This window comes from Colletes latitarsis, chromosome 7 (genome assembly GCF_051014445.1).
Source record: "Colletes latitarsis isolate SP2378_abdomen chromosome 7, iyColLati1, whole genome shotgun sequence".
NCBI lineage: Eukaryota > Metazoa > Arthropoda > Insecta > Hymenoptera > Colletidae > Colletes > Colletes latitarsis.
The window spans coordinates 11103870-11131020 of record NC_135140.1 but is presented as its reverse complement, the minus strand read 5'-3'; the positions used below and the strand labels follow the sequence as shown (position 1 = coordinate 11131020).

At 35.1% G+C, this 27151-nt stretch overlaps 1 protein-coding gene across 2 annotated transcripts in view; it reads right to left on the bottom strand.

The window, feature by feature from the left end:
* Nucleotides 1–473: 473 nt before the first annotated feature.
* Scp2 (Sarcoplasmic calcium-binding protein 2) overlaps nt 474–27151 on the bottom strand; it is an 80519-nt gene continuing 53841 nt past the window's right edge. The window contains exons 1-7 of one of the 2 annotated variants that reach the window (XM_076769134.1): nt 16392–16473; nt 15940–16006; nt 4896–4948; nt 4562–4681; nt 4283–4397; nt 3899–3996; nt 474–3825 (exon numbers count right to left, since the gene is read on the bottom strand). In XM_076769134.1, coding sequence (XP_076625249.1) covers nt 3718–3825; nt 3899–3996; nt 4283–4397; nt 4562–4681; nt 4896–4948; nt 15940–15997 — 552 coding nt within the window. In that variant the 5' untranslated portion in view covers nt 15998–16006; nt 16392–16473 and the 3' untranslated portion in view covers nt 474–3717. Of the gene's footprint in view, nt 3826–3898; nt 3997–4282; nt 4398–4561; nt 4682–4895; nt 4949–15939; nt 16007–16391; nt 16474–27151 lie in introns of those variants that run through there. The other variant, XM_076769133.1, reaches the window with a different exon arrangement.

Here is a 27151-nt window from a genome sequence, read left to right as displayed (position 1 = left end):
TATTTGTTAGCACTTCGGTTATTTATTTATTTAAATGCACACTCGAGAATATTTATGGAGATGCATAATCTTTGTGGAATAAAGATGTTATATACTTTAAATAAATAAATTTCGAGTAAATCCATTTTGAAAATAACTTCGACCAAGTAATTTTCTTCTCGACATGACGAACGCTTCATCATGTTTATATAAAAAGTTCATAAAGTTTCAGGGGAAATATAAAATTATATTACGTAGTTTGAGTTTAAAACTCCCAGGAACACGAACATCTCTTCTCGTTTTTAATTAAAAAATGTTTTCGAAAACTCTGTTTGGAAAGTAACTTTTTTATCAATTATAGATTAGAAGAGTAATATTTATTATAACGTTCTTGTAACTCTGGACCTCTTCAGTAAATCGTGTAGCTTAATAAGAAAAGTATACATACCTGCAACTTAGGAAGAATGAAAATCGGAAAAACTTAAGTCGTCGAGTTAATGTTTTTAATTTTCTTTTATTGTACACTCAGAATTACATGACAGGCTATGTTAGATCGCGACAACAACGTTATTGTTTATTTTGAAGCAGAACAATGTTTCGAACGGTACAAATAAACGTAAATATCTCTCAGTCGTATTCGTACGCATGACCACAATTTTTAAATTTTTAAAATTCTTAGATAAAAAATGTTTACGAGAAAAAATTACGATTCTTTACAAGCAACGGAAGAACTATGGAAACGTCAACAATTCCAGAGTTAGTAATTATTCAGTATAAAAATGAGAAGAATTAACAGAGAATAAATATAAGTTAAACAGAAATCGTAATTCAATTTTTTATTTAAAAAATGATGAAATTGAAACGAATTTTTACTGTTACGACAATTCTTTAAGAATTATGATAGCAAATAAATTCAAGTTTGAATTAACTGTATTCGGTGCCTATGCTCGTCATGAATACGAATTCGAGTAATTGTCTTGTCTTTTTATTTGCATTTAAGGGGTCTATCTAGTTTAGAAATGAAAAGAAAATCGAGTTCTTTTCCCTTGAAATTTCCTCTACTTTTCGTATTAAAACTAATTCGATATTTGTGAAGGTTTCCTTATCATTGGTAAAGCCACAAAAATCTTTGATTTTTGTTTTTTTTTTTATTTCTGACGACCAGAATGTTTATTATATCAGTTACGAAGTAAATTTTTGTTTACAACAAAATCAGTATGCCTTTAAAAATTCTTATGGTTTGTCCAAATATTGTATAAATTTTGAATTAGTTGCGTCCAATAGGTTACTCTAATAAGAAGCCTGAATATTGTTCAATTTTGAAAAATCTAGAACTAGACAGACCCCTTAAGTTGTACCTCTATTGCCCACAAAAAGAACATTATTCTCTCTTTAAAACACGTTTCTTTCGTCGTGAACAGAATTATCGGCACACGATAGAAAGTATAATAATCATTAAAAATGTTTCAAAAAAATTCTGTCATGCCTACAGGAATTTCACTGAAAAAATCGGGCAATAGACGGTGAAATAGTCTAAAATTAAAATACGTACCAGCATTCAGTTCCTCGACTGTCTCTTCAAGTCAACATCGATTAAAATTTATAAATCTCTTTAATCACAATTTATTGAAAACTCTGTCATTCAAATATATATATATATATACATATGAATATGAATATGTATATATATATTTATATTTATATATTTCTGTAGATATACGTATGCTCCTTTTATTTCTCGATATAACAGCATATATATATATATATATGTATATATATAATGTCTATACAAGACACATTTAGGGCGATACCGACAACTCGTTTAAAATATGTATAACGCCTCGTCCGTGATGCTCCGTACACGATAATTAAGCCAACTTGTTTGAAACTTCTAAAACGTTTCCAGCCGTCGTGCCGATGGATACGAAGTTACTTTTATTTTTATTTTTTTTTTTTTCTATTTTTCTCAATGCCGTCCCACGTCGATCTTTTCCCAACGTAACACGACAAACGTCTGCATCTATGTGGGTACCATTATTCCGGAACAAGTTTATTTTAAATTCTGAAAACACCGTCTGCCTTGTCGCAGACTGGAGGGAAGCATTATTCGCTAATTAAACGCATCGTCCGATACACCGGTTCAAAAAACGATTTTTACCGCCGAACGAAGGAGACTCGCGCAGCTCGTGACCGTTACAGTTCGTTTTTCTTACATTTAAATACGCTACCGATAAAAACATACAATGAGATATAAATTATTACGGGACTGGGACTATTCGAATATTGCGAATAAATTTCGAATAGTTGAGTATTAAAAATATTATTATCCGAATATCCATATGTTTTTAAATGTTACGTCTTATTAGTCGAAGCGAAATCGATGATTCTTACGAGATGATCGATAGTGCTTGTACGAGTACATAGAAGTCTTTTTCTTTTTGCACAATGAAGTGTAAATATAAGAAACGTTGCATGATATCCTAAATGAAAATAAAATTTAACCCTCTATAAACGAAATTAATTTTTACTTCTGAAATAAACGATGGAATAGAACGTTGTTTAGTGTTTAATGATAGGATATTAATTGAACGCTAAATTTTAATCAAAACCTATCGATCTTATTCACCCTGATGTAACAAATTATAAAGGGTTAAGAAATAATGATGAATTTATGAAACTTGATTAATAGCAAGATACTTGATGCATAAAATACTCGATACTCAAACATTCGAATAGTATTCGAATTATATTCGCCGAACATATGAACCATCGAAGTGTTCTAATGCAGTAAGTCCTCGAGTTACACACATTATGGTTTTATAAAATGGACCAAAAAATAGTCGTCCTATCTAGCGATGAAACGTGATCTTTTATAGTTGCGCATGAGTTGGCAGGAGATATACTGTATATGTATATTCTGCGCAGATATAGTAATTGTGTTTCACAGTTTCTCCGCTAAAGGCGCTAGTAGTAGGAAGGACAACTATATTTTAAATAAATACCATTTATTAAATTATTCTTTATACAAAGCAGTATGTGCGGATCCATTTAATTTGAATTTACTTTTCGAAATTAACGTTGAGTAGCTAATATATTGCAGGAAAAATGAATAATCGTGGATAGAATGGTGAGTAGTACGTGAATATTGTCCACATTATCTTTGACCTGAGACTGATTTTCCTTCTTCGAATTTATTATCGATTTTAGTACAAATTAGCCGAGGAAGTCGAAAACTTACTGTACTCGAATACAGAAAACTTCGACAAGCAGTCCCAGCCCTGCTTCGCCGCCATGTTTATCGAATGGTGAGAAGAATTTCGTTCCGTGCGTCCATCGTGAATTCGGGACGGTCAAAATTTCATTTAAACAATAAATGGCGAATGGGAACAAACATATAGCAATTTACTCGCGACACTGACTCGATCGAGCAATTAAATTTTTATTTTTCGATCGTGAAATATTTAATTTTGTTTTTTATTCGTTATCTGGACGAGAATTTACACGGATAGGAGTCAACGAAACCTCTGCTGCTGAATGATCGCGATCGTTCGTTACGGAATCGATAAAATCAAAAGGTTTGCCTTTTATTTCGTTGTCAAACAAGAATAACCTCTGACCGGTGATTATTTTCTGAGTAGAGGTAAATTGACCACGAGAAATCAGACGAATGGACGATACTATGGCGACGCATAGGAAATGGTAATAATACGTCTCCCCGGTTCACGCGTAACGGGAGAGTTAGAAGGAAGTTTTTCCGAAAATAAAGTTTCCGGCTGTGGTCAGCTCGTCCGAGGAGAAATATTGCTTCCAGAGGTTGCTGAATTTCTCCCAGGTTATTTCCTGACCCTATGCAAATAGAAACGGCGTGACAGTATTAGTGGATAGCCTCGAGTATCGTGTCGTGCGATTTTACACTTACGACTCCTAATTTTTTGAAAGCCTCCTTGGCCTCGGCTTCCGGTACGCCATGATATCTGCACACGTTACAGAACTCGGTCTCGTCGATGGATTTGTCACCTGGTGAACATTACGATCAGCGTAAATAACCCTTTTCCCCTTTTCGAACCAAATATCTTCCTCTTATGGCGATATGTACAACGAAATTACAAGCTAAGCTACTCGTCGAGTATTTTTCTAAATCCATATAGCTCGTCTCTGGTTTGATTTTCTTAGCGACGTTGCGTCACAACATTCTCGTATTTTTAGTAGAATTCTGTTCGTCGAGCAACAACTCTCGAGTTGAAAGGAAGGTAATATAATTCTTTTTCATCGTTTTGAAGAATCGAAAGCACAATAAACTTACCAGACGCATCGAACAACTGGAACATCAATGTCATGTATGTTTGTTGCCATTCGGATGGGTTCGATGGATCTTTCGCGTATTCTTCCCAAAGTGAATACCATTCCTCTCGACTAACCTGAAAAATACAAGTGGAAAAATAAAATCTCTGAACGGAAACATGATTCAGACATTCTTTGACCCCTTACGCAGCGACCGAATGAAAATTGCTTTCGACGAAACAGCCATAGATAAAATATTGACGAAGATAGGAACGATGTAATATTTTTTATAGTTTCTTACTTGTCCATCTTGATCTGCATCGGCCCTTTGCCTCAAACCGTCCCACATTTTGAGCAAATTATCCCTCGTGCTTTGAACTTTGGGATTGTCAGGAGTCCAGCCTCTGCATTCGCTGATCCGCTGATATTAAAAATAAAAATCATATAAAAACATCGTTCGAGTATCATGATTAAATCATAAATTTTTTAAATTGTTTTTAACAAGAAAAATGTATCAGCTTGTTACCAAGTATTATTTGAAGATGTCAATGCGAATACGATTCCTCAATTAATTGTTTCTATTTAATAAAAACGAGACACTATTGATTCTTAATTAAGAACAATTAGATGCTTACTTGCACAGCAAGGTCAAGATCCTTCTTATCGATCGCGCCACTTTGATTGCAATCTAAAACATTGTAAATTGAATAATAAGTCACTGATAAGTCATGAATCTCAAAATAAATGTTTTTCTAGATTACTAGACTTAATTATCTTGATTATAACTTTACTGGCTGTAAAACGAAGCTAACGTTCATTATGGTCCACTGTACACAAGGACCATTTTCGTATGAATTTGTTTGTATATTTATTAACGTCATTTTGGATCTATTTCTGTATCTTTATTTAAAAGTTTTTGGAATTTTCTTTCATGACCAAAAAAAAACACAAATTTTGTATATTTACAATTTCTATTTGCGAACGCGTTTCGAGGTATTAGACTATCTTTTAACTAGGGGAATCCTATTCTGAACAGTTACGAATCAGCCTAATGCTGGTAAATCTCGGACAGAGTTGACACAACGGAACGATACGACTTGAATCAAGTACTCTCGATCGCAAAGAAATTGAAAAGACAGCTAACTGAGGAAGAAGTAGGTGTTTGGCATGGGGCCAAAAGAGAAAAGTGTGATCCAAGAGATAAAGCGTAGGACGTTTAACATCACGTTCAGGTTTGGCGTCAGAGCCATCGTCGCATTAAGTTCACGGAGCCCGCGTTAACTTCAATACCTCGTTTCTGATGCTATTAGACTCGCTGGGGGACATTAGGCGAATAGAAAACCTCCTAAAGGACTTCCAAAAAACGATAAAGATATTTATTTTGGCTTCTTTTTCTGATTTTTAATATATCGAAGATAGCTACCTGTGATAAGAACCCAGTGTTCTATATTATAGTCTCCATTTCAACCCTTAAAGGGATATTTCTATACCCCAAAATGTACTATTAAAAAATATAAAGCAGCCAACTTCCTTGCACAATTGGTCTTCATTATATTCGTTACACAAAATATTAGAGCACAATATCGAGTGGAAATAAAATAAAAAATAAACACCCCACGATAGCAGTTGAGGCTTAAAATACATACTGAAGGCAATAGTGCTTAATTAGCTACGTATTTAAAATAAATAAAATTCCTCCTGAATTTCGTGGACTTTAATTAAAAAAATAAATTATAAGAGTAATTTGGAACAAAATAATAAAATAAGACAAAAGCACCCCACGATAGCAGTCAAGGGTTAAAATACATACTGGAGGCAACGGCGCTTAACTGTCTATGTATTTAAAATAAATAAAATTCTTCCTGAATTTTGTGGACTTTAATTAAAAAAATGAAACGCAAGAGTAATTTGGGACAGAGGGAAAGGGTAGAGAAATTGAAGAAAAAAATGAGAATTAATCGATAGGATGGGAATGCTTGCTACGCGACAGAAAAATGGCGGTTTCCCGGGCTCGTGTAGTATGTCGTTCGGCTCGAGTCGATGATCGAAACAAAACCCCTGCCGGTGGAGGTTCGCGTTTCACTGGGAAAGTTATCTAGGAGGATGGGGGGGGCTCGATCACGTAGGCAAAACACGTGACAAGGAATCGATGTAATGAAATATGGGCGTGAAACAGGAGTGGGTAGCCAGAGGGTTGGAATTTTGGCCTCTGTCCAAAGAGAACCCTGGTGCAAGATTTCACGGTAGACCCGCGGAAAAGGCGACCTCTTGTCGATCGTGCCATTCATCGTCCGCGGCAAGGTTGTCGCCGTGTGAATCGGACGTCATTAGTTTTCGCTGGTCGTCCCAATTTCGTGGCTCGTGACTCGACCCTTTTGCTTCTTTCAACCGTCGGCCATCTTTGGATCTGTTTATTAACGCCATAACGACTCCTTCGTGTTTGGGTCAACTTGGACCCATAACACTTTCGTTTGCACTTCGTTTCACTTTATATTGTTCACTCGTGCCTCTCGATAGAATATTTTATCATTTTAAAAACGTAGAGGAAAAGTTGTCTGCTACGTTCTTTTAACAAAAATGAATTTATATCACATCAACGATTAGACTGCGGATCTTTATGCAAATGCATATGCTTCTAGGAAATAGGTAAAAGAGTGACACCTAAGTAAAAGTTTGTTGAATCACTAGAGGTCCTTAAACATATATTTTTTATAAGAACATATGTCGAAATATACTGCATATGCCATATATGTTTATTGCGTTTCTTTCATAAAATTAATGCTTATGTTCAACAACAGCTATTTATACATCTCGTGTTTACCTATAATGCATTATTAATGGTAACAGATCATAGACGCAACTAATAGTATTGATCAGTAATTCTGAAGTATTCTCGGCAGATAGATTCTACAGAAACGAATTTTATGGAGTCAGATTGTTAAAGAATCTAAAACAATTAAAGCATGCTAGTTCAAATATGCCCCAATCATATCTTGCAATGTTGAGCGTTCGTTCTCAGCTTATAAATTGACTTTAAGCGATAAACGATATTATATTAAACGTTGAATTTCCAATTTTGTTGGAGGATAATTTTTACCGAGACGCTGACGAAATAATTTATTGGACGAACGATAGTCCGGAAACTATGGAGGACGTATATCTCATCGTGCATTGGTTATCCTTTTCCCCTTTTCAAGATTTCGAAAGTATTACGGTGCGCGTTGTGAAATAATCTGGCAAAATGGCAGCTTGTCGAATATTTATGGGATTGTTCGGAAGCAAATTTGAATTTTTAAAAAACTAAAAAGCATAGCTTGGAAGTTATAAATATTACATCAAGCATGGAGCAGTAAATTACATTTCTTGGATTTTATTTTTTAATATTCGTTGTCATATTTCTTATAAATTATTAAATTTGCCAATGAATTTATTGTCAGTAATTTGTTCGAATTTATACAAATTAATGCTGGTATTATTAAAATGAATGGTTAATCTTCATTTTACTATGATTTTAATAAAATCAATCACTGTCTGATGTATATCACGTGAAATTTGCTAAAAATCAGTCCATAAAATGAATACAGCGAACTTACCTGTCGCATTATAATTTATTACCAGTCGATGTTGAACTTGCTTCGTTTGTTATTACAATCGCACAAATCTTCAACATATTTACTTCTGTCAAGCTTATGTATGTTATATAGCCACCTGCATCGTGAACAACGACTTTCATTAAGAAACTCATAAATCTTTGGAATAAAGTTTGATCGAAATTCAAACGCAGTCGTTTAGTCTCGCATTTGGAACTATTATAAACAAATCAGAAACTATGCTACCGCCGCTTTAATAGCTGGAATGCAAACTTTTTCCGATATCTATAATCTCATTCTTCGTCCAGAACTTTTTGGAATTTACTCTCCAGCACTAGTTTCCACTCGTCCTCCCGTTTCCCTTCAATTTACAGATTCTTTAATTATCAATAACCATTTCATCGACTCCGTTCCACCCAATTCTTTGAACCAGTGTTTTCCAAAGGGAGCGGAGGTAAAATAGAATTTTCAATTTACAAGGATGCAGCTACCACGTTTATTTCTATTAATATTATTTATAAATTATATAACTTATATTAATCTATTAATATGATTAATAAGTTATTAAAGTTAAAGAACAGTGTAACGTTATATCATTTATTAATTTTAGATATAAAAGATTTCTTCTTTTTTAGGCCCTCCAAAGTGTTTGAAAATTAATTACTTTAATATTGAATATGTATCACTTCCTTGACAAACTTAAATAATTCATCAACAGTTCCGCCGTTATTCTGGAGCATCGATTCATTTTTCGGTGCTACAACGCCTTTTATTCATTTAACAGATAGCGTATTGCATCCATTTGATTAATGCATTTGATACTATAAATCGTAACTTGTTGCTGGCTCGGTAGTTTAGATATAAATGTTACGGGTTTAAACTGGTTCCGTGCGTGTCGCTTGCAACAAGTGAGACTAAATCCATTTCCGACATTTTGTGTGAAACGCTCTATCTACTGCGGAGTGTCTGTTTACGACCAACAGGTACTTTGTCCCTTGAATAAATAGACATCATTCTAACCTAAAACATAGGCTTCATAATATTTTGTTTCATCCCTAATGTACATTCAAAGGCAAAAGTTGGTATCTTTTATTAATGATATTAAAGTTAGCTGTATTAACACATACAAGGCAATACGATCGATTCATCGTGGTTAATAAAATATCAAAGAGCCTTTTAAAGGATCCACGCTAGAATCAAATCGTCGCAAATGGTTTACAATTTCTTTTTAAGTGAAACTTAAAATCTCGCGGGCGGTCGTAAAAATAAAAATGGTCGTTTTCGTCGAAAAAATGCTGATGAAATCGATAGTAAAGCTGACCTAGCATACCTTGTCTCAGACACAAGGTTAACACTGTTAGCTCGCTGCTAAAAGTTTCACGTAAGAACTTTAAAGACAACGTCAATCGGAATCTAGTTACGTCGGAAGCAACGAGCGCTGCGTCAGCCATATTGGCGAATTCACCGACGCTAACTGAACGAAACGCCAGTTTTTATTTCTATAACCTTTTACTGTGAATTTATCGTAGCTTGATCTGTAAAATAACGCGTCAAATTTTACGTTATATTATTTGTATTCTACGTTTTAACACGATTTGCTCTGAAGTCCACTTTAATTCGTGCAAGTAAATCTAAATCAGGAAATAACGTACCGCCGCTAGAAATCTGGTATCATTATCTGGAATATTGTGCTTGAAGCTGCGCTGCTTTATAAAATCTAGAAAGGGCGGACGTGTCAAGTGAAAGCAACTGCAAATGAAACAACGTTCTGTTGTTTAAAACGCCACTTGCGCGACAGTTTACTTTAAATTGCGCCTCCTTTGCCATCTACGAACGGAACGGTTCCATTAACTGGAATCAACTGCAGAAAAGGCAGCATCCTCTCTTCTTATAATCCTATTTGTTTCCTTTAACACTTTACTGTAAATTGCAACCCATGCAGAAAGTTCGAAAGAAAAGTTGTATAAACAATCGGGGCTATTACAGACGAAGGTTGCACCTTTAAATTCATTTTACTTCGTTTAGTACTAATTTCAATTTACAGACAGATCCAGAAGAAAACGACTCTGTTAAATCGGAGCAATTAACCCCTTGCCATTCACTCGTCATCGAGCCTTATAAATTAAAAGCAACACATTTTTACATTCACGAGGCATTCGTAAAACAAATCTACTTTTTTCTACTTGCACGAACAAATTTAAACAAAATTAAATAGTACACGTTTGAAAAATTATTTGGAATTAAATCGTAAGTCAAGGGAAGGAAAAAGTATAGAAAATCGAATAGAATATAGTAATCTATTATTTAATTTTAGGAGTATCGACCTCGGATAAAGTCATCTAATTAAAACCTAGTAAAATTTACGTTCGAGAAGCGTCTGAAAAAATCAAATATGGTGAATTTTTATTCTTATATAAAATGCACTATAACTATAGCGATATAATCTGACTCGACGAGTGGAAACCCACTGAAATATTCCAGTGTTTTGGTGGATATGACGTCTATTACTTTAAACCAACTATGCAAGCGAAGACATCATTGTCCCCGGGGGGTGTTTTTCTAAAAACGAGCCTGGACGTCTCAATTGAAGTGAAATGGGTCGGCGCGGGTAGAAAAACATTCCGAAAATTCACATGCCGCCATTTACCGCGAAATATACACTCCTGGAATTATTCCAGCATGTTAATGACCAGAAGCATTCGGCCGCGTTCGTTCGGGAATTCTTATGCAGTGAGAATAATCAATGCTTTGAAGTAGTCAGTCGCCTGATGCAAATTCCGCGAATGCTCCATCGTGACAATACAATGTTAAACAAATGGTATTCGAACAAACAATTTTAAGCAGATAAAGTGCCGGACAAAATGATAGGACGTTGGATATTTGTGAATGTTTCGCGTAATATAATTAAATGTGCGTACATTTTAGACACTCTATACTTTTACATTATTTTCCTTAAGCTTCTTCGTGCACGAGATACAAACGTGACATTAATTATGCATACCTCTAAGGACATTACTAATATACAGGATGTTCGGCCACCCCTGGGAAAAATTTTAATGGGAGATTCTAGAGGCCGAAAGAAGACGAAAACCAGGATACTAATTTGTTGATTGAGGCTTTGTTAAAAAGTTATAGAAACATTTTCGACCACAGAGTATATTTTCGGTAAAGAATTTTTTTCTCGAGAGTACGTAGGATTTCGTGGGTATATGTATTCACGAAAAATGATTGTAATTGACTCCTACAACTGAAAATAATTTTTTTAGGACGAATTGAAATTTTTTAACTTTGTCGAACAATTTGTCCACCTTTTTAAATTTTTTTCTCGAAAGTGGGTAGGATTTTCGGGATATATCTATTCACCAAAAATTATTGTAATTGATCCTTCTAGCTAAAAATATTTTTTTCAGAACGATTTGGAACTTTTCAATTTCATCGAAAAATTTCAGCAGCTACCCCCTTGTCGATTTTTCTTAAAAATTCGTTTTTCATTTTTAGTAATTTTGTTTGACGCCCTACAGAAAAGTTGTCTAATACTTTTTTGTAGGTACCCATGAGCTCTACTTCAGAAAAAAGTTTCATTGAAATATATTCACTATTGTAGGAATTATGGCTGTTTGAAAATTGGACCATTTTTATGGGGGTTTCCTCATTTTTCGTGGTCAAGGATCAACTTTTCGAATATTTTTGGAATTTTTACATATTCTCCATCAAAATACGCGTCGTTTGCTTTTTTAAACACTAAAATCGTCCAATCCGTTCAGGAGTTATGGCATTTTAAAGATTCGCATAAAATTTCAGAGAAGCATTTCTGGCCTCACATTAGATTTCCGGTAAAGAATTTTTTTCTCGAAACTGCGTAGGATTTCGCGGGTATATGTATTCACGAAAAATGATTGTAATTGACTCCTGCAACTGAAAATAATTTTTTTAGGACGAATTGAAATTTTTTAATTTTGTCGAAAAATTTCACACCTTCTCGAATTTTTTTCTCGAAACTGGGTAGGATTTCAGGGGTATATCTATTCACCAAAAATTATTATAATCGACCCTTCTAGTTATAAATAATTTTTCCGTGAATGATTTGAAAATTTTTATTTAATTTTTCAATAACTTTTTAACGAAGCCTCAATCAACAAATTGATATTCTTGATTTTCATTCTATTTTGACCTCTAGAATCTCCCTTTAAAATATTTCCCAAGATGACCGAACACCCTGTATACAGTGTCTAAAATGTACACATATTCAATTATATTACGCGAAACATAAAGAAATATCAAACGTCCTACCATTTTGTCCGGTACTCTAGCAAAATTAGAACGTACGAAACGAAGGCGAGGGTAAGGCCATGGAACCAAAAAAAAAAAAAAAGAAATGCTCAGCTAAATGGAACCTGCCAAAGGCGACCCAAGAAGCAAACTCGACGACAGTTAATTTCCCTAGTAATCCATCACGGGAACATCGGTATCCATCCGAAACCGCGCGAAATCCACGGAAAGTCACGCGCAAATTCGCAACTTGCACGTCCTCGGTCTTTTCTCTGGGTCACGGTGAAATTCCGTATCGACTTCGAAGAACAGCCTCGTAGGATATGTTTAGCTGCCGATCGACGGTCAAAGAAGGGAAGAAAGTAAGGGGCTAATGAGGTCCGCGAAGCGTGTACACGCCTGTGACCTCCGGGGGCTCCACACAACCGCACAACCTGAACACGTGTCCACGGTTGGGAACTCTATTCCGCAAGTTTCGCTCGCTAATTGCGAGCGGTATTCACGCCTGGCTGTTACTCACGCGATACTTTGGCGCGTGACGTGACATCCGCGCCGGTTCCCAAACTCCGCGGGGAAAGACGCCTACGGAGCCTGTTCCCCGAAACACTGGAGGCGTATCCAACTTGTATGAATGATTGCCTCGATGCACGGATACGTACGCGTTCCGAAGATACACGCACGGGCACCGGGAAACCGTGTAATTCCAACGCGGCGCGGCACACCCTTAACCGCGTCCATTGTTTATCTCCTCTCCCGTCCGTACCATAAATAGGCGTCCAGGCTGGCTCACTTTTGCCCGAGCAGGCTGCAGCCGCGCGTTGGTGCCATACAGAGACCAAGCAAAATGTACCCGCGTAGCCTCGATCCCGCTTCCAACCCCCAAAAATGCTCTCGAGGGGGTGGCGACCGCCCCTCGACCACGGATCGTATTTCATCCCGGCAGCTGTTGTGGCCCCGGCGTTCTGGCGATAGTCCCGAAAAACGACGGGGTAAGATCGTTAGGATCCTAGATCACGGGAGGATCCGTACGCCTCCGGGTAGCGTGGAAAGAACAATCGGTTTGGAGATATCGGCCCCACCGTCGACGAAGACTCGGATTATCAGCACGATGTAGCCAGGAACGAGACGAACCGTCTGTATAATTTCCTTGGGACTGTCAGGTCTCGTCGAGGATACGAGGTAATTGCCACGGAATTGGATTAGTTGGAGCATTAGCACAGCACGCTGAGCACCTGCGGAGCGTGTCTCGCGCGAAAATACCACCGAGCTTGTATCGTGTGGTCTTAACATATTTACCGAGCAACAATTTTATGTTTCCGTTCGCGGCCGACGGCGGAAAGGTGTTCTAAGATTATCCCCTAACATTTAACCCTGGAATATTGCACTTATATAGAATATTTTTAACGCTGTGCTGGTCAACTGCGTAGCCTAAACTACCTTTAAATATTCTGTACTGTCAATTATTAACGAATCTATGGAATTCTTTAAGTATTCGACAACTCAGCAACAGCCTTCGTTGTACGTTCTCAAGGGGTTTTCTTTCTCTTTTTTGCGTTTTCTTTTAGTATGTAATCTCGAAAATATATCTACCAAGTATTAAATTACAATTCGGAAATATACCACGCGCAGCTATAAAAATTGGACGTAAAACTTTAAAGCTGTTTTCAGACAATAACATGAAAACTATTCAAGATATCAACAACAAATTTATAAGGTATGTTTAGAACTGGTCTCTCTATAGCATGAACTAAGATAACTGTGATATATGCAATACTTTTTCTTTTATTAACAAAAACGCACTCGAATATATGAAAATATTCAGTACCTTTTCGTAAAATAACTACCATTGTGCCATTTTTCGTTTTTTTTGAAAATATTTTAGTTTATGATATAATCAAACGTATCTGTATTGAAATATCTTTGGTTTTTGGATTTCGGATAACTGTTGTTTGTTGATCAACAAAAACTGCGTAATTAATAGATATTATGCGTCGCAAAAATTCGTAAATATTGTTAAATATATAATGAATATATCCACAACACCCGGAATTAATTGCTCTTTAACAACCCGCAAAAAAAATCACAAGGAAACATCTTTCTTTCTTGCCTACAAGGTTGAATGGCCTTTTAATATGTTGAAAATATGCAACAAATTGTGTTTGCCATTCCTTTTGGAAATCTGCGTAAAATGGAAATTCTATTAGACTCTGCATTCGTCTGTCGCGCCCATTCAAAACCATCCGCTATTCGAGGTTTAACCACAATCACGATCTGCCCTCCATCATTTTGTCCCGCGGTAAAAGTTTCGGTATCCTCGTTGTTCGAATTTCATGCTGAGCTTCGATTTTGATACTGTACCGAAATATTTTTAAATCTGTTACTAGCGAAACGCATGTAGTAACATGTAAAAAAATATTTTCCTTTCAATATGAACATAGAATGTTACGTCAAATATTATATGTCATTAGTAAAATAAATTGCTTAAGAGAAACGAAATCGGAAAGTCCTTTGCCATTTTGCAATCCGAGGCTTCATTTCCGAGATTTAAACAATTTACGTTTTACTGGAGCAATTCATGGCGACCGCCATTTGTATTCCAGTCAGCTGATCGTGCGCCTGCGCATACGCGATTCACGCACGAGGAAGACGTGTCACACGCGCAAAGACTTTAACTATTTCTATCTCGATAACGAAGCTTCGGATTGCAAAATGGTAAAGGACTCTTTGATTTCTTTTTGCACGTGGAATTTGCACATTTTAGTATTTCCTGTATATCAGTGTTCACTTCGAAATAACAAGCACTTTATTGATCTATTTGCTATGCTAAACAAACAATAAACTGTAGCTAACGTCTTAAAATTCCTGAAACGATAGTTGCTAACAATTAGGAAAGTCCTATTTAAAGATCATTTAAAGATCATAACAAATACTTTTTACTGGCATTAAAGTTCGATGCCTCGAGCTTAGAAATCATTCGATTTTAACTTAGATTCCAACTTAGACATTTTGAAAATTCTAAAAGACTTTCAATGAATTTGAAAGGAAATATTCGAAGGTTTATAAATTGTCAGTGTCCTATCTAGGAGACAGTTAGAAAAATATTTTTCACTTGTATTAAAAGTGATCCTTCAACATCCGTCTCAAACACTATTTGATATTACAAATTTCAACGACATCCGCGTCGATTAAAATGGCACGCTTTGCGAATGTCCCGACACAAATTACGCGCTCGTTTGTAGTCAATAGTTCTTGCAATTAATGCAGATTTGATTCTTGCTTAATATCCGTGAAATCCAAGTTAAACAACACGATTGAATTTAGCAAACCAGGCTCCAAGGGAGATCGCAGTTATCCGGCTGCAGGAACTGCGTGAACCGTGTTGCATAACGTCAACAGTGGTTTGTTATTATGATGTACAGTGTTATACAAGAAGCCTTACAACCTTATCAATGCCATAATTTAATCCCAAATTGGATATGTTAAAGCAGTTGTTATCGAACAGACCGTTAAGTATCAAACACGATATATTTCTACTTTCACGATTAATTATCATCCAAATAAATTAAAATGTGTTTTAATTTATTAAAAATTAAAAGCAATGGTCAATAATTCATTCAAGTTTCGCTGGTGGATCGTAAACATTTCCCAATAATTCCTATTGTATTACTAATATTAAAGTTATTCATTCAACACCAAGTCTCTTTTTTTAAAATTGAGAATAGTCTAAGATCAAAGACAAATTATCGAACTCGATAAATTCGTAAAAGTCGTTTATTAAGGTTAAAGATTTTACTGTGCAAGATGGCCGTTCCTTACTCACCGAAGAAAGTGTTGAAGACGTAGAGTAACTTCTTCTTGCGGAATTCTGACAGTGACATCTTGTCAATCTGCAACAGAGAGAACAAAAGAGAGTGGTTAAAGTTTTGCTCGTTTACGTGTGTCGTGTTAATATTCATTCTCGATAGAATGGCGATCAGGGTCGATTGTCTCGAGCGACCGACCCCTATTTTATCTCGTCAGTAAAAAGTAATCGCAGCTTGCTTTTATCGAGCTGCTTTGTACGTCGCCTCGATATTTACAAGGCCGTCGTGAAGATACAAAATCAGCTTGGTTCGGATACACCGACGGGTGTTCAATGTTAAATGATCGCATTTCACTTCGATCACTTTCACAATGTGTTAAGTCAATTGTAGCAACTTCGTACATTATCTACAAAAAATAGATCTTTCAAAGATATCCGTGAGGCTCTTATCTTATAAACTGTGGTCTTACGTTCGTTCGACGATGAAATTTCCGAAAAGCTAATGGAGATCTTTTCTTCGACTTCGAATCAAAATGACTGAAAACACCTGTGAGAGGCGACTCTTTATGTAATAAAATTTAAAGGTGTTGCTCAAGATAATGCGTGTATTTGAATACCAAATGACGTACATTTCATCGTAATTCTATTATGATAGCGTACATGTAATTTAAGATATCCGCAAACATCGGAATTCTATCGTTTACGAAGCATGACGCAAATCTGCGTTAGCGTCATCCAGGGAACCAAAAATTCGTTAAATGCTATTCTTTTTGCCTCGTCATCGTCGTTCCATTAATAATAAATTATTATTCAGGATGCAACGGCGATTGTACAATCTTTACTTAGAAATGTTGCGAGTAACAGCGTGGATGATTGCCAGCCATGGATCATCGAACGCGCGGAAGTTGCGCAACGCTGATCTTATCGAGAATGCACGTAAATTTTAACATCTAAGGTGTTTGAAATAATCTGAATTTCATTCTACGTTTATTTCGCAAAGAATATCGCGATTAAGAAATAGCACAGAATTGAATTGTAAATCTATTACACAATGATGTCAGGGTAATCTCTTTTGTAATATTATGTTACATTTTTCTTTCTTTTTTTTTTAATGTGATTACTATCTCTTATAACGGACACTTGATAATCTATTTTGTGTCACGAGCAAGTTATGCATGTTTGAATAAATTTAAGTAGGTGGATCTGATAAGAATATGTGTCTGCCAGCTTTACATATTAATTCTACAGTATTATAGCACGGCATTCTTTTTATTTGCATTTTCCAATCAACAGACTGGAAAGTTTGTGTTATTCAGTATTTGATTAATAGTAGTTTTATTTTGATGGCCAAAAATTAAGACACAAACATTGATGTAACTTCGATAAAAAAAAAATGGTAGCATAAATTGAATCGAAAAGAAGTTATAATTTTATTTTGAATATAGCAGGATTTTCAATCAAATATTTCCATTCATATCTTAAAATCATATTGCAGCTTCTGTAACCATTCATGTTGCATAAAATCGTCATTCGAACGTATTAATTAAATTGGTTCAGTTTTTACGATTGAAATAGTTCACCTTGAATGGAGAAAATTATCAGATAATAAATAATTGCAATAATATAGAATATAGAATTTTAATATAGAATAGAAGGGTATTCCCGACTGCTTTACTCTATAATAAGTCTATTAGGAATTAAGAACGCAATTAATTTTTGATTAACGTTGTTTCCAATATTTACAAACGTTGGATTTGTAATTTTGCCGTAGTCGTTTAAAACGATCCGATAATATTTATTTTCAAAACGATACATGAAATCCGTAGAATGAATATGTGATATTAATAAATTATATTCGATGTTTTAATAAGTTTATACGTTCGATCGATATTAGCCACGTTCATCCTACATTCATTTTTTTATCTGATTAAACTCTTTTGCAGTTTAATTTATAGCTCGCATAAATTCCACACGTTGGGATACAAGTAATTAGAATCATCTGATAAAAACGAAATATTGCTTTAAATAGCTCCTCGTACAGTTTTGATCAGTTAATTTAAAACATATCGAGATATATCTAATATGGTAGTTTCAATTTAAATAAATTCTATTTGATAATATATAAACGCATATTACTGATTTTGAATATTCAAAACTCGCGTCACTTTAAATAGAAGATGGAATAAACCTGTGAAATAGTTCAAAGCCATAGAATTTAATTTAAAAATTCTATTCTGTGAAATAGAAACCAAATCTTGAATAAAACAGTCACGAACTTTGGTTTGTACTGCGGTACTGTCTGTTGTTGAACGTACAATAAGTACAAGAAACCATACAATCGCCATTGCTATTTTTAGACAGAGCCAGAAAAACCGAGTAACGACCGCACCGCACAATGTAGCATTATTAATCTTTCCTTAATCTACAATAAATAAGAAGTAATAACACGTAATCAACGCTGATAAAAATCGATTCGAGAGAACCAGTTTCGAGAAAGCGTTGCCAGCGTTGTAATCTTCTGCGGTATCATTACGCGTCAAGGTGATTGTTGACGTCAATCTTCGGATCGGTTAATGTTGCGTAGTAATTTTTTCGTTTCTCGATTCTGTCGGATAACTACGTTAACGACACAATACGTGAGAATATTTGGAAACTCCATTTTTTTATATTGAGTGCGTACCTACAAATAGTAAATATTATTTTATGGGGGTTTTGTCACTTTACGGGATTAAGGAACAACTCTTCGAAGATTTTTAGAATTTTGAAATATTTTTCGCCAAAATACGCGTTGTTTGCATTTTGAAACACTAAGATCCGTCAATCGGTAAGGAATTTTTTTTACGAAAATCAGTAGAACTTCGGGGGTGTGTATTAACCAAAAATGATTGTAATTGCACCCTGCAACTAAACATAATTTTTTTAAAACGATTTGAAATTTTTCAATTTTGTCGAAAAATTTCACACATATTCGAATTTTTTTCTCGAACGTGGTTAGGATTTCGAGGGTATGTGTATTCACGAAAAATAATTATAATTAACCAAATACATTCTCAGTGTTTAAAAATCAATCGAAATGTTTTAGTGATTATTTTAAATTTAGAATATGAACTTCCTCCTCAAAGTTTGTCGGTTTAACGCCTGTTTGGAGGATTATAGCGTCGCCTATCGCTCACTTTGGGAATCGCGGCGTTAAAGCGATACTGTCTGGAGTCGCGGTATGTCCTGCTTTGAAATCACGCACGCCGCATTGTCGTGTAATTTGATAATAAGTCAATCACGAAGTCTGTCGTACTGAACGACCATCTCGCGGAATGTCCATCGTTCATTTATGTATATAGTTTGCCTACAACTTCTAGTTGAATTAGTAGTGTTGCCAAGTAGTTAGCGGACAATATGCTACGTCATGGGACAGTGGTAGCAAACCACCATGTTGTCTCCATAATTTAGCCAGATGACTAACTGAAATACTCCGAGTGTCAGGTCACCGCCCTAGCATTCAGGAGTAACTAGGCTAGAAGCCTATAATCACCTTGGTCCCGAAGATCATTGACATATCCCACCCTCTAGAACGTCACTACCACTCAAATCGTAAAGAAATGGCTATGGAAGACTCGTCAGACTTCTAAAAGGGAGACAGAAACTATTCTGTGCAAGGAAGTTTCGTTTTGGGTCCTTTTTGCAACTAAAGTGTAACTCTCAAAGCGATAGAAAGTAAGAACAGGAAGTCAGAATCTGGTAGGATGGAAGTGTCCTTTGCAAGGACACTCAGGTGTAGAATTCGCAGACAGGACATCAGACTCTGGAACGAAGGAAGTAAGCTTTATATAGAAGTTTCGTTTTGGGTCCCTTTCGCGGCTAGAACTATACAAATATCAAAGAGATAAGATTTAAAGACAGGATGTCATACTCTGGAAGGAAGTAGTCTTCTTAAGGAAGTTTTATTTTGGATACCTTTTTTCCTGCCACAATCTAATACAACTGTGCCAAGAATGAAGTCCCCGTTAACTGAAATACACTGTAGCTTTTTCCTGGCCCCACCATTGTTAGAGAGTTGGGTTACTAGGCTTGGAATAACATTTTCTTCTTTATCCAAGTTGTAAATAAGTATTCAAAAAACCTGACCCAATTGTAATGTTTTTAAATTCCCTCTCGGAGGTAGGGCCCCCTGTTAACTGAAATACATTGCAGTTCTGAGGCTTTGTATGGCCATCATGAACATTCTTCCTACCCCTAGTAATAGAGCTAGGGGTATTAGTCTTATCTTTGTTATTCTAATCATAAAAGATTCACTTGACCCAAGTGTAAAAATTGTTTTTAAAGATGTTTTCTTTTATTGACAAACTCAATGTACTGATTAACTTCCCCAAGAATAGGGCTTATTAATTTCAACGAGATATATACTCTATTTTTTCATGAAGTCAGTTTATATTTTTCATGGTGCTAACAAGAAATAATGTATTTTATTACTAACAGTATTAATGCGTTTTGTCCCGAGTCGGAATTTTGCAATACAGTTTGCTTGGCGGATCCAGCCTTAAACGTGATTAATCGTTTAAAGTCTCCAATATCAAGAAAATTCAGATCAAACTTGGCTTTGAAAAATAAATTTTAATAGTTGTCTAGTAAAAAAATAAAAAAGCGTATTTTTATTCGCTTTAAAATTGTGTCAAAATTAATAATACCCTAAAACTTTCAACGCTAGTCAGAAAATTACAAATATAGACTTACTTAGTTAAAAAGTATTGGAATTTATCGATAAACACATTATTTAAAAATCTAATATAAAAACGTTTTAAATGACATTACAGCACGTTGCTGGACGACGCGACTCGTTATGGCTTTTACGCGAGTAATGGTTATTTTTGTATAAATAATACGGTTGCAATAAATTCCGTAGATGACGTTCAAAATGTAAAAGTGTCAAACCACATTTTGCAATACGCAATACCAATAAATAAAATGTACCATGCAACAACGTCATATTTTAAAAAGGAACATACGTTTGCATTTACAGAAAATGCAATATTTTAAAATTATCTAAACAGATTAATATTTTTGGTCGAAATATTAGAGGCTTTTTCTGCGAAAAAATGCATTCGATAATTCGTATCTTTTAAATCAGAGATTAGAGCAACTATAAAAATAAGCGCAATAATAAAAATTACGAAATATGAGGCTCCTGAATGAAAACCTAATCTGTGGCAACCTGATGTACTACTTTCAGCCATGCCACCTCTAATCTTATAAGGTCGAGTGCATTCATACTCCGTGATTTCTTAAACTTAATTTTCTTGAAAGATAAACTACATCCGGACACATTTATTTGTTAAACAGAAGAAAAACATTGTTTTATACGCTGATTTCAAACACTGATAAAAATTGTTATAGCATGGATATAATTTAAAGCATTTCGAGACTTACGAATAAACACTTATAGTTCCCAGTTTATTTTTTATATATTATATATTATGTTTTCATTTTATCTTCTATTTTTCAATTTTACATTTTAAGTTTGTCCCTTACATTTGTAGTTTATATTTCGAGCGTCCTATCTCGTAGTTGTATTTTACACTTTACATTTGCATCGTAGATGTTATAGTTGGGTTTCCATTTTCAAATTTATATTTTAGGACCCTCTCGTTGCATTTACATCTCACGTTCTACATTTTAGAATTCTGTTCTCGTATTTTGGGCGAGGGGGGGCGGACCCAAATCGCTTTCGGAACGTTTAAACATACCATTATTTACATTGCAACGAGCGTCGTGCATTTTTCATTTTATTATTTCACGCGTGGCCGCTGGTCCTCGCCAATCAATAACACGTCCGCGAGCCGGATAAAATTCCGAAATAATAACGCCGAGGGGGGGAAAAAAAATGCCCGGGCGAAACTACGCGACGTCGCGCGAAATACAGTTTTCGCTAAAAACTTTTAACGGTTATCGCAAACCGATAAAAGCTTTCACACAGCAGACTGCAGACAAGAACGAACCGCGAAGGGGAAAAGGGAACGATAAATTATTGCGCTCGAAATTCGGCGGCGTCTGTGCGATAACGGGGCCGCACAATATGGCGACGCGACACAAAGATCTGGAGTAAAGCTTTAAGTCCATTGTTTCAGCTAACACTATGAACGACCCCGATTCACTTGCCGCGTGAAATACACGCGAGATGCGACACCTAACTTCGAGCCTCGTTATCTCCTACTGCCAATATATCAAACTGCCAATACGCTAAATATTACTGGAACTTGATGGGCCATGTTCCGTGAAGATTCGAGACGCTCCAGCGCAGTGGTTCTTAACCTATGTTCCGCCATTTATGCTCCAAGTAGATAGAAACTTTAAATATTTATTTCCGTACACTCTGCCTAAAAATATCAACTTCGTCTTTTTCGATGCTCACGATACCTACTGGGCCAAAATAAATCTTTCGATTCGAGGTCTATGCTCCGCCATTTCTGCTCCAAGCAAATGGAATCTTCAAATATTTATTTTCGATTCATACGTTGTTCCTAAAAGTATCAACATTGTTTTTTTCGATCCTCACGATACCTACTGGACCAAAATAAATCTTTCGATTCGAGATCTATGCTCCGCCATTCCTACTCCAAGCAAATAGAATCTTCAGATATTTATTTTCGATTCATACGCTGTGCCTAAAAGTATCAACATTGTTGTTTTCGATGCTCACAATACCTACTGGGCCAAAATAAATCTTTCGATTCGAGGTCTATGCTCCGCCATTCCTGTTCCAAGTAAATAGAATCTTTAAATATTTATTTTCGACTCATACACTCTGTCTAAAAGTATCAACATTGTCTTTTTTGATGCTCACGACACCTACTGGGCCAAAATAAATCTTTCGATTCGAGGTCTATGCTCCTCCATTCCTGTTCCAAGTAAATAGAATCTTTAAATATTTATTTTCGATTCATACACTCTGCCTAAAAATATCAACATTGTCTTTTTCTGGACTAAAATAAATCTTTGAAGGTCAAAGTTGCTTAGGTACTAATTATGAAGTTGAAATTCAAAATTCTCTAATATCTTTTTCCAGAAAGGAATTATGCAAAACACTTGGAATCACTATAGAACTCTTTTGAAGATTATTTTCATTTCGATAAAATTAAACGTGGGGACATAGCCAATCGTATTGATCTTAGAACCAAAATTTGACTAGAATCGAAACTAAAAGAAGTCTCTGAGGTTTATGATGTTCCTAGTTTTATTTACGTCTTGCGGAGCGATCTGTGCAGCTTTTCGACTTGTTTCCAACTTTGCAGCTTCGCTAGAGAGCTGAAGGGGCGGAAAAAAGACTAAGAACCACTGCTGTAGCAACAAGTGTCGAGAAAACGTGCTGTAAGCTCGAGAACTTTATCGATCTCAGAATTATCTCGCGTCCTGATTTTTGTCTCTTTGCTCCATATATACAAATTGCTTCTCATACCGAATATTAACCTCCTAAATAATTATTCTAATATTTCAACTTGAAAGATCTTTTCGATTCTAAAAGTTGATAAAAGTGATATTTTATTTTTACTTGCTTTGAACATTAGAGTCAATTTTATTTATGCGACTATTTGTTTTACGTTTTCTTAAATATAGGAGAAACATATAGAATATATGTGATATTAATATTCGAGATAACCCGAACTAAAAATGGGAAAACAGAGTCAGCGTTTCCTTTGTACTGAAAAGGACGGATGAAGTCCCAGATTCCCTTCAGAAACGAGTTTCCAATAGAAAAAAGATTCTCATTACGTTTTATTCCTGATTTCGAGTAACCGCGAAAATTTTTAATAATATAGACGTAATTATTGCTCGACATATTCAAAAAAAGAAATTATTGAATAGTTTTATAAATAAAAAGAGTTGCCGCTTAAAGAAATGATGATTGATTAGATTCAATTAGAAAGTGGGAGTATATATTTCTCTGTCTCATTTTTCGACGGAACTGCCATAGTTGGAACTGTACACCCGTCAAATGGAGACTAACGAAACTGTAAGTCGGTGCAACTCAGCGAAGTTTATGATCGTTGACATGTTCTCCTTCGTAGAATTCATGAAAGTCACACCGACGCCCACCAAACTTTACGACGACCTTATTTGCTCACTAACACATTAAAACTCGTGCCTCGTACTCAGCCATCGAATTTCTGTACAGTCTGACACCCATCATTCGAGTACAATAAATGTTACGTTGTTCGAAAAATGTGAAATTGTCCAATTACTTAATTAAAAATTATCCAAATTGCCTATCAAAGGTATTTTATTCGTTTAAAAGAAGAAAGTTACTGTTTATCAACTTTTCAATTTCTATTTCGATTCAGAAATACCAAGTTAGTATAAAAATGGAAACGAAAATATACACATGTGTTAAAGAGAAATTAAGAGACAGATTTTCAGATCTCCTTTTACTCAAATTGATAAAATTACTGTCATTGTTTTCAATGAATACGTAATTTCTTGCTCACAGGAGCTTAATAAAAGTACTTTATTATTGCACACGAGCGATTGTAACTTAAGCCTCAGCGGATCATTTTGTTTCATTTAATTTTTGAAAATTACTGAAATTAAAACTTATACCATTTGTGTAGTTTTATTTAGGACTGTACAGCTTGTTACCTCTTTTCTCTGACTCGTTCAGTATCTATACTTCCTGAGACCCCTAATGAAGCCAACTAGCCTTCGAACTTTTGATTGTGTTTCAAAATCCTCGGTCGATACTTGTTCCTTTCTGAAACTGGACAACTGTAGGAACATTAGGTCTTATAAAGGTGCGATATCTCTACTTTCGAGGTATGAACGGTTATCGCAATTACGTCAAAGCAGAGGAGCAACGTTTATTATCTGAATCTAGTACCATTATAGGTGTGCACACGGCGAACAAAAAATAAATACATAAAATCGTGATTTAAATATTGTAATGTATAGTAAGTCCTCCAATTATGTTGTCTCGAGTTTCATGGATTCGAAGATACATGATTAGTGATGATTTCTTAATAAACACTTCTGTTATTTATATGACATATTTCTTATAATTTCATATTTCAGAATCTATAAAATATGTTTTGTGTATCACAACATACAATATGTTGAGTGTATTTAAAATTTTGTATGTTTGTTTAATTAACGAATATATGTATGTTTAGTAAAAATATTTAAAATGTTGAACCATAAACTCTTTATTTCTAGACCACGGGGTATGAGTCTTTTTTATCGACGAGATTATAAGATAAAATAATAAAGGAGTAAGTGAAGTTATCGATCTAGAAAAGTATAAACGATAAGTGTCCTTACTTACGATAACGGGGAGTGTGGATAATTTTGCATGCAATAAGTGGAGCAAATCGTGCTTTCATCTATCGAGTGTCGTTAATTGTAGGATAAGAGTACCTTTCCATTTCAAAAAAGAAAAATACGTTTCGTAAGAACCGTGTACCTGGGGCTTGAATTTTTAAAAAGAAATACTTTTTCAATTAAATACAATTGCGTTGTATGAAATTTTATATTTCAGAATGCTTAAAAAAAAATATAACCAAAATCAAAGATTAGTTCATTGACTAGATTATAAAATATATTTGGTCTTAAATTAGTCCAGAAGTACTAACCAAATTATAGAGTGATTATATAATGTAATTATCTTAAATTAATAAATGATGAAATAAATAACTTTATTTTACAACGTCAATTCGTATTTTATATTTATCAATAAGTATTTGGTAACTTATGGACAGGAGTGTACATTTAAAGGGTCGCGTGAAGCAAGATTTAATATGGTTGCCATTAACCCTAATCTATAATTTGGATTATTCTATGCACCGACGGCATATCGTGTTTTTAATTTAAGAATCTTATAGTATTTCTTATTATGATTTCACACGAAACTCGTCTTTTTAATACATCTTTTGGTCTCTTATTTTATCAACTCAAATAAAAAATAAATAATATTATTATCTTTAATAATATTAAAGTGATCAAAATAACCCATTCGTAGTTTCTAATAAAAATTGTAAAAGAGTTATTCAACTGGATTTTTGAAAATGTATCGTAGCTTTTTATAAGAAAATGAATAAACATTTATCTCCATTGCATTATACGTTTCTTCAAGTATAAAAACCTTCCAATTCTTAATTTATAAATTGAAACGAAGACTATACCTATCCGTTTAATAAAAATTCTTCTCGCGACAAATTTAACGCATGCATTATCGCGATGCAAGTCGCTCGTGCTTCCTTTATACAAGTGCCATAAAAAAAATATGGATAATGCAAAGCAGTTCTAGATGTTACGGGCGATGTTACGTGGAAAGTTCCCTGCTATGAACATTAATCTCGCAAAACATTCGTCGATAAAAATATGTTCCATGCGATGGTTCGGCAATAAATCTTCTCATATCTGATTACATGAAATTTATGTCCCGTTGCAATTCACGTCTCAATAATTTCGATCATTTCTCGCGACTTCCGCGAGACTCGGGGACATTCGAAAATGGATTTTCGTATTTTTATTTAATTAATCATTCCGTGTTTACAATCCCGTGTGCGCTATAATTGTCCACGGTCCTGACAGGAATTTCCAAGCCGCTAATCACGCTTGTCGGACCCGCGTTTACCGATTAAATAAGACACTGTTTTAATATCAAACAAACGACGGAAGAATTCGTGCCTGGATTAACTCGATGGTTTACCGTTAGAATTTCTATATTAAAATATTTCCCCGTGCGCGCAGTGAAAGTAATCTTGCTTTAATTATGGCCCCGAGTCGCCGCGTATCCAAAGTTGTGAAATGTAGGTTCACTTTGCCGTTAACTGCTGTATTATCTAACAAGAAAGTAAACTTGCCGCGCTGTTATTTTGAGTTAATCGCAGAGACGAAGTTAGAGCGCGAAGGAATTACGCGACGCCGTAGAGTAGGGTTTTGTTAATTCGTGAAACTCGTATTGTCGTTTACTCTGCAATTCGGTGTGAATAATAGTAATAGGCTGAAGTAATAGAAGACCATTTAAAGCTTGAAATGGTTCGTCTGCTGAACGATGATCTGATTGCAGACGACTCTGAAATGTGTCTGAACGGTCTCGAGTCATTTGTGCAGTTGGAAATCCTATAATCTGTGCAGCTTAACGATTACAACCAAAATTTGAAATAATAGTTCCAAGAGGTTTACTTATTTCTTGTTGACGATACCAATTTTCTGTCATATATCGAGACACTACTGTGTGCAATCGTAA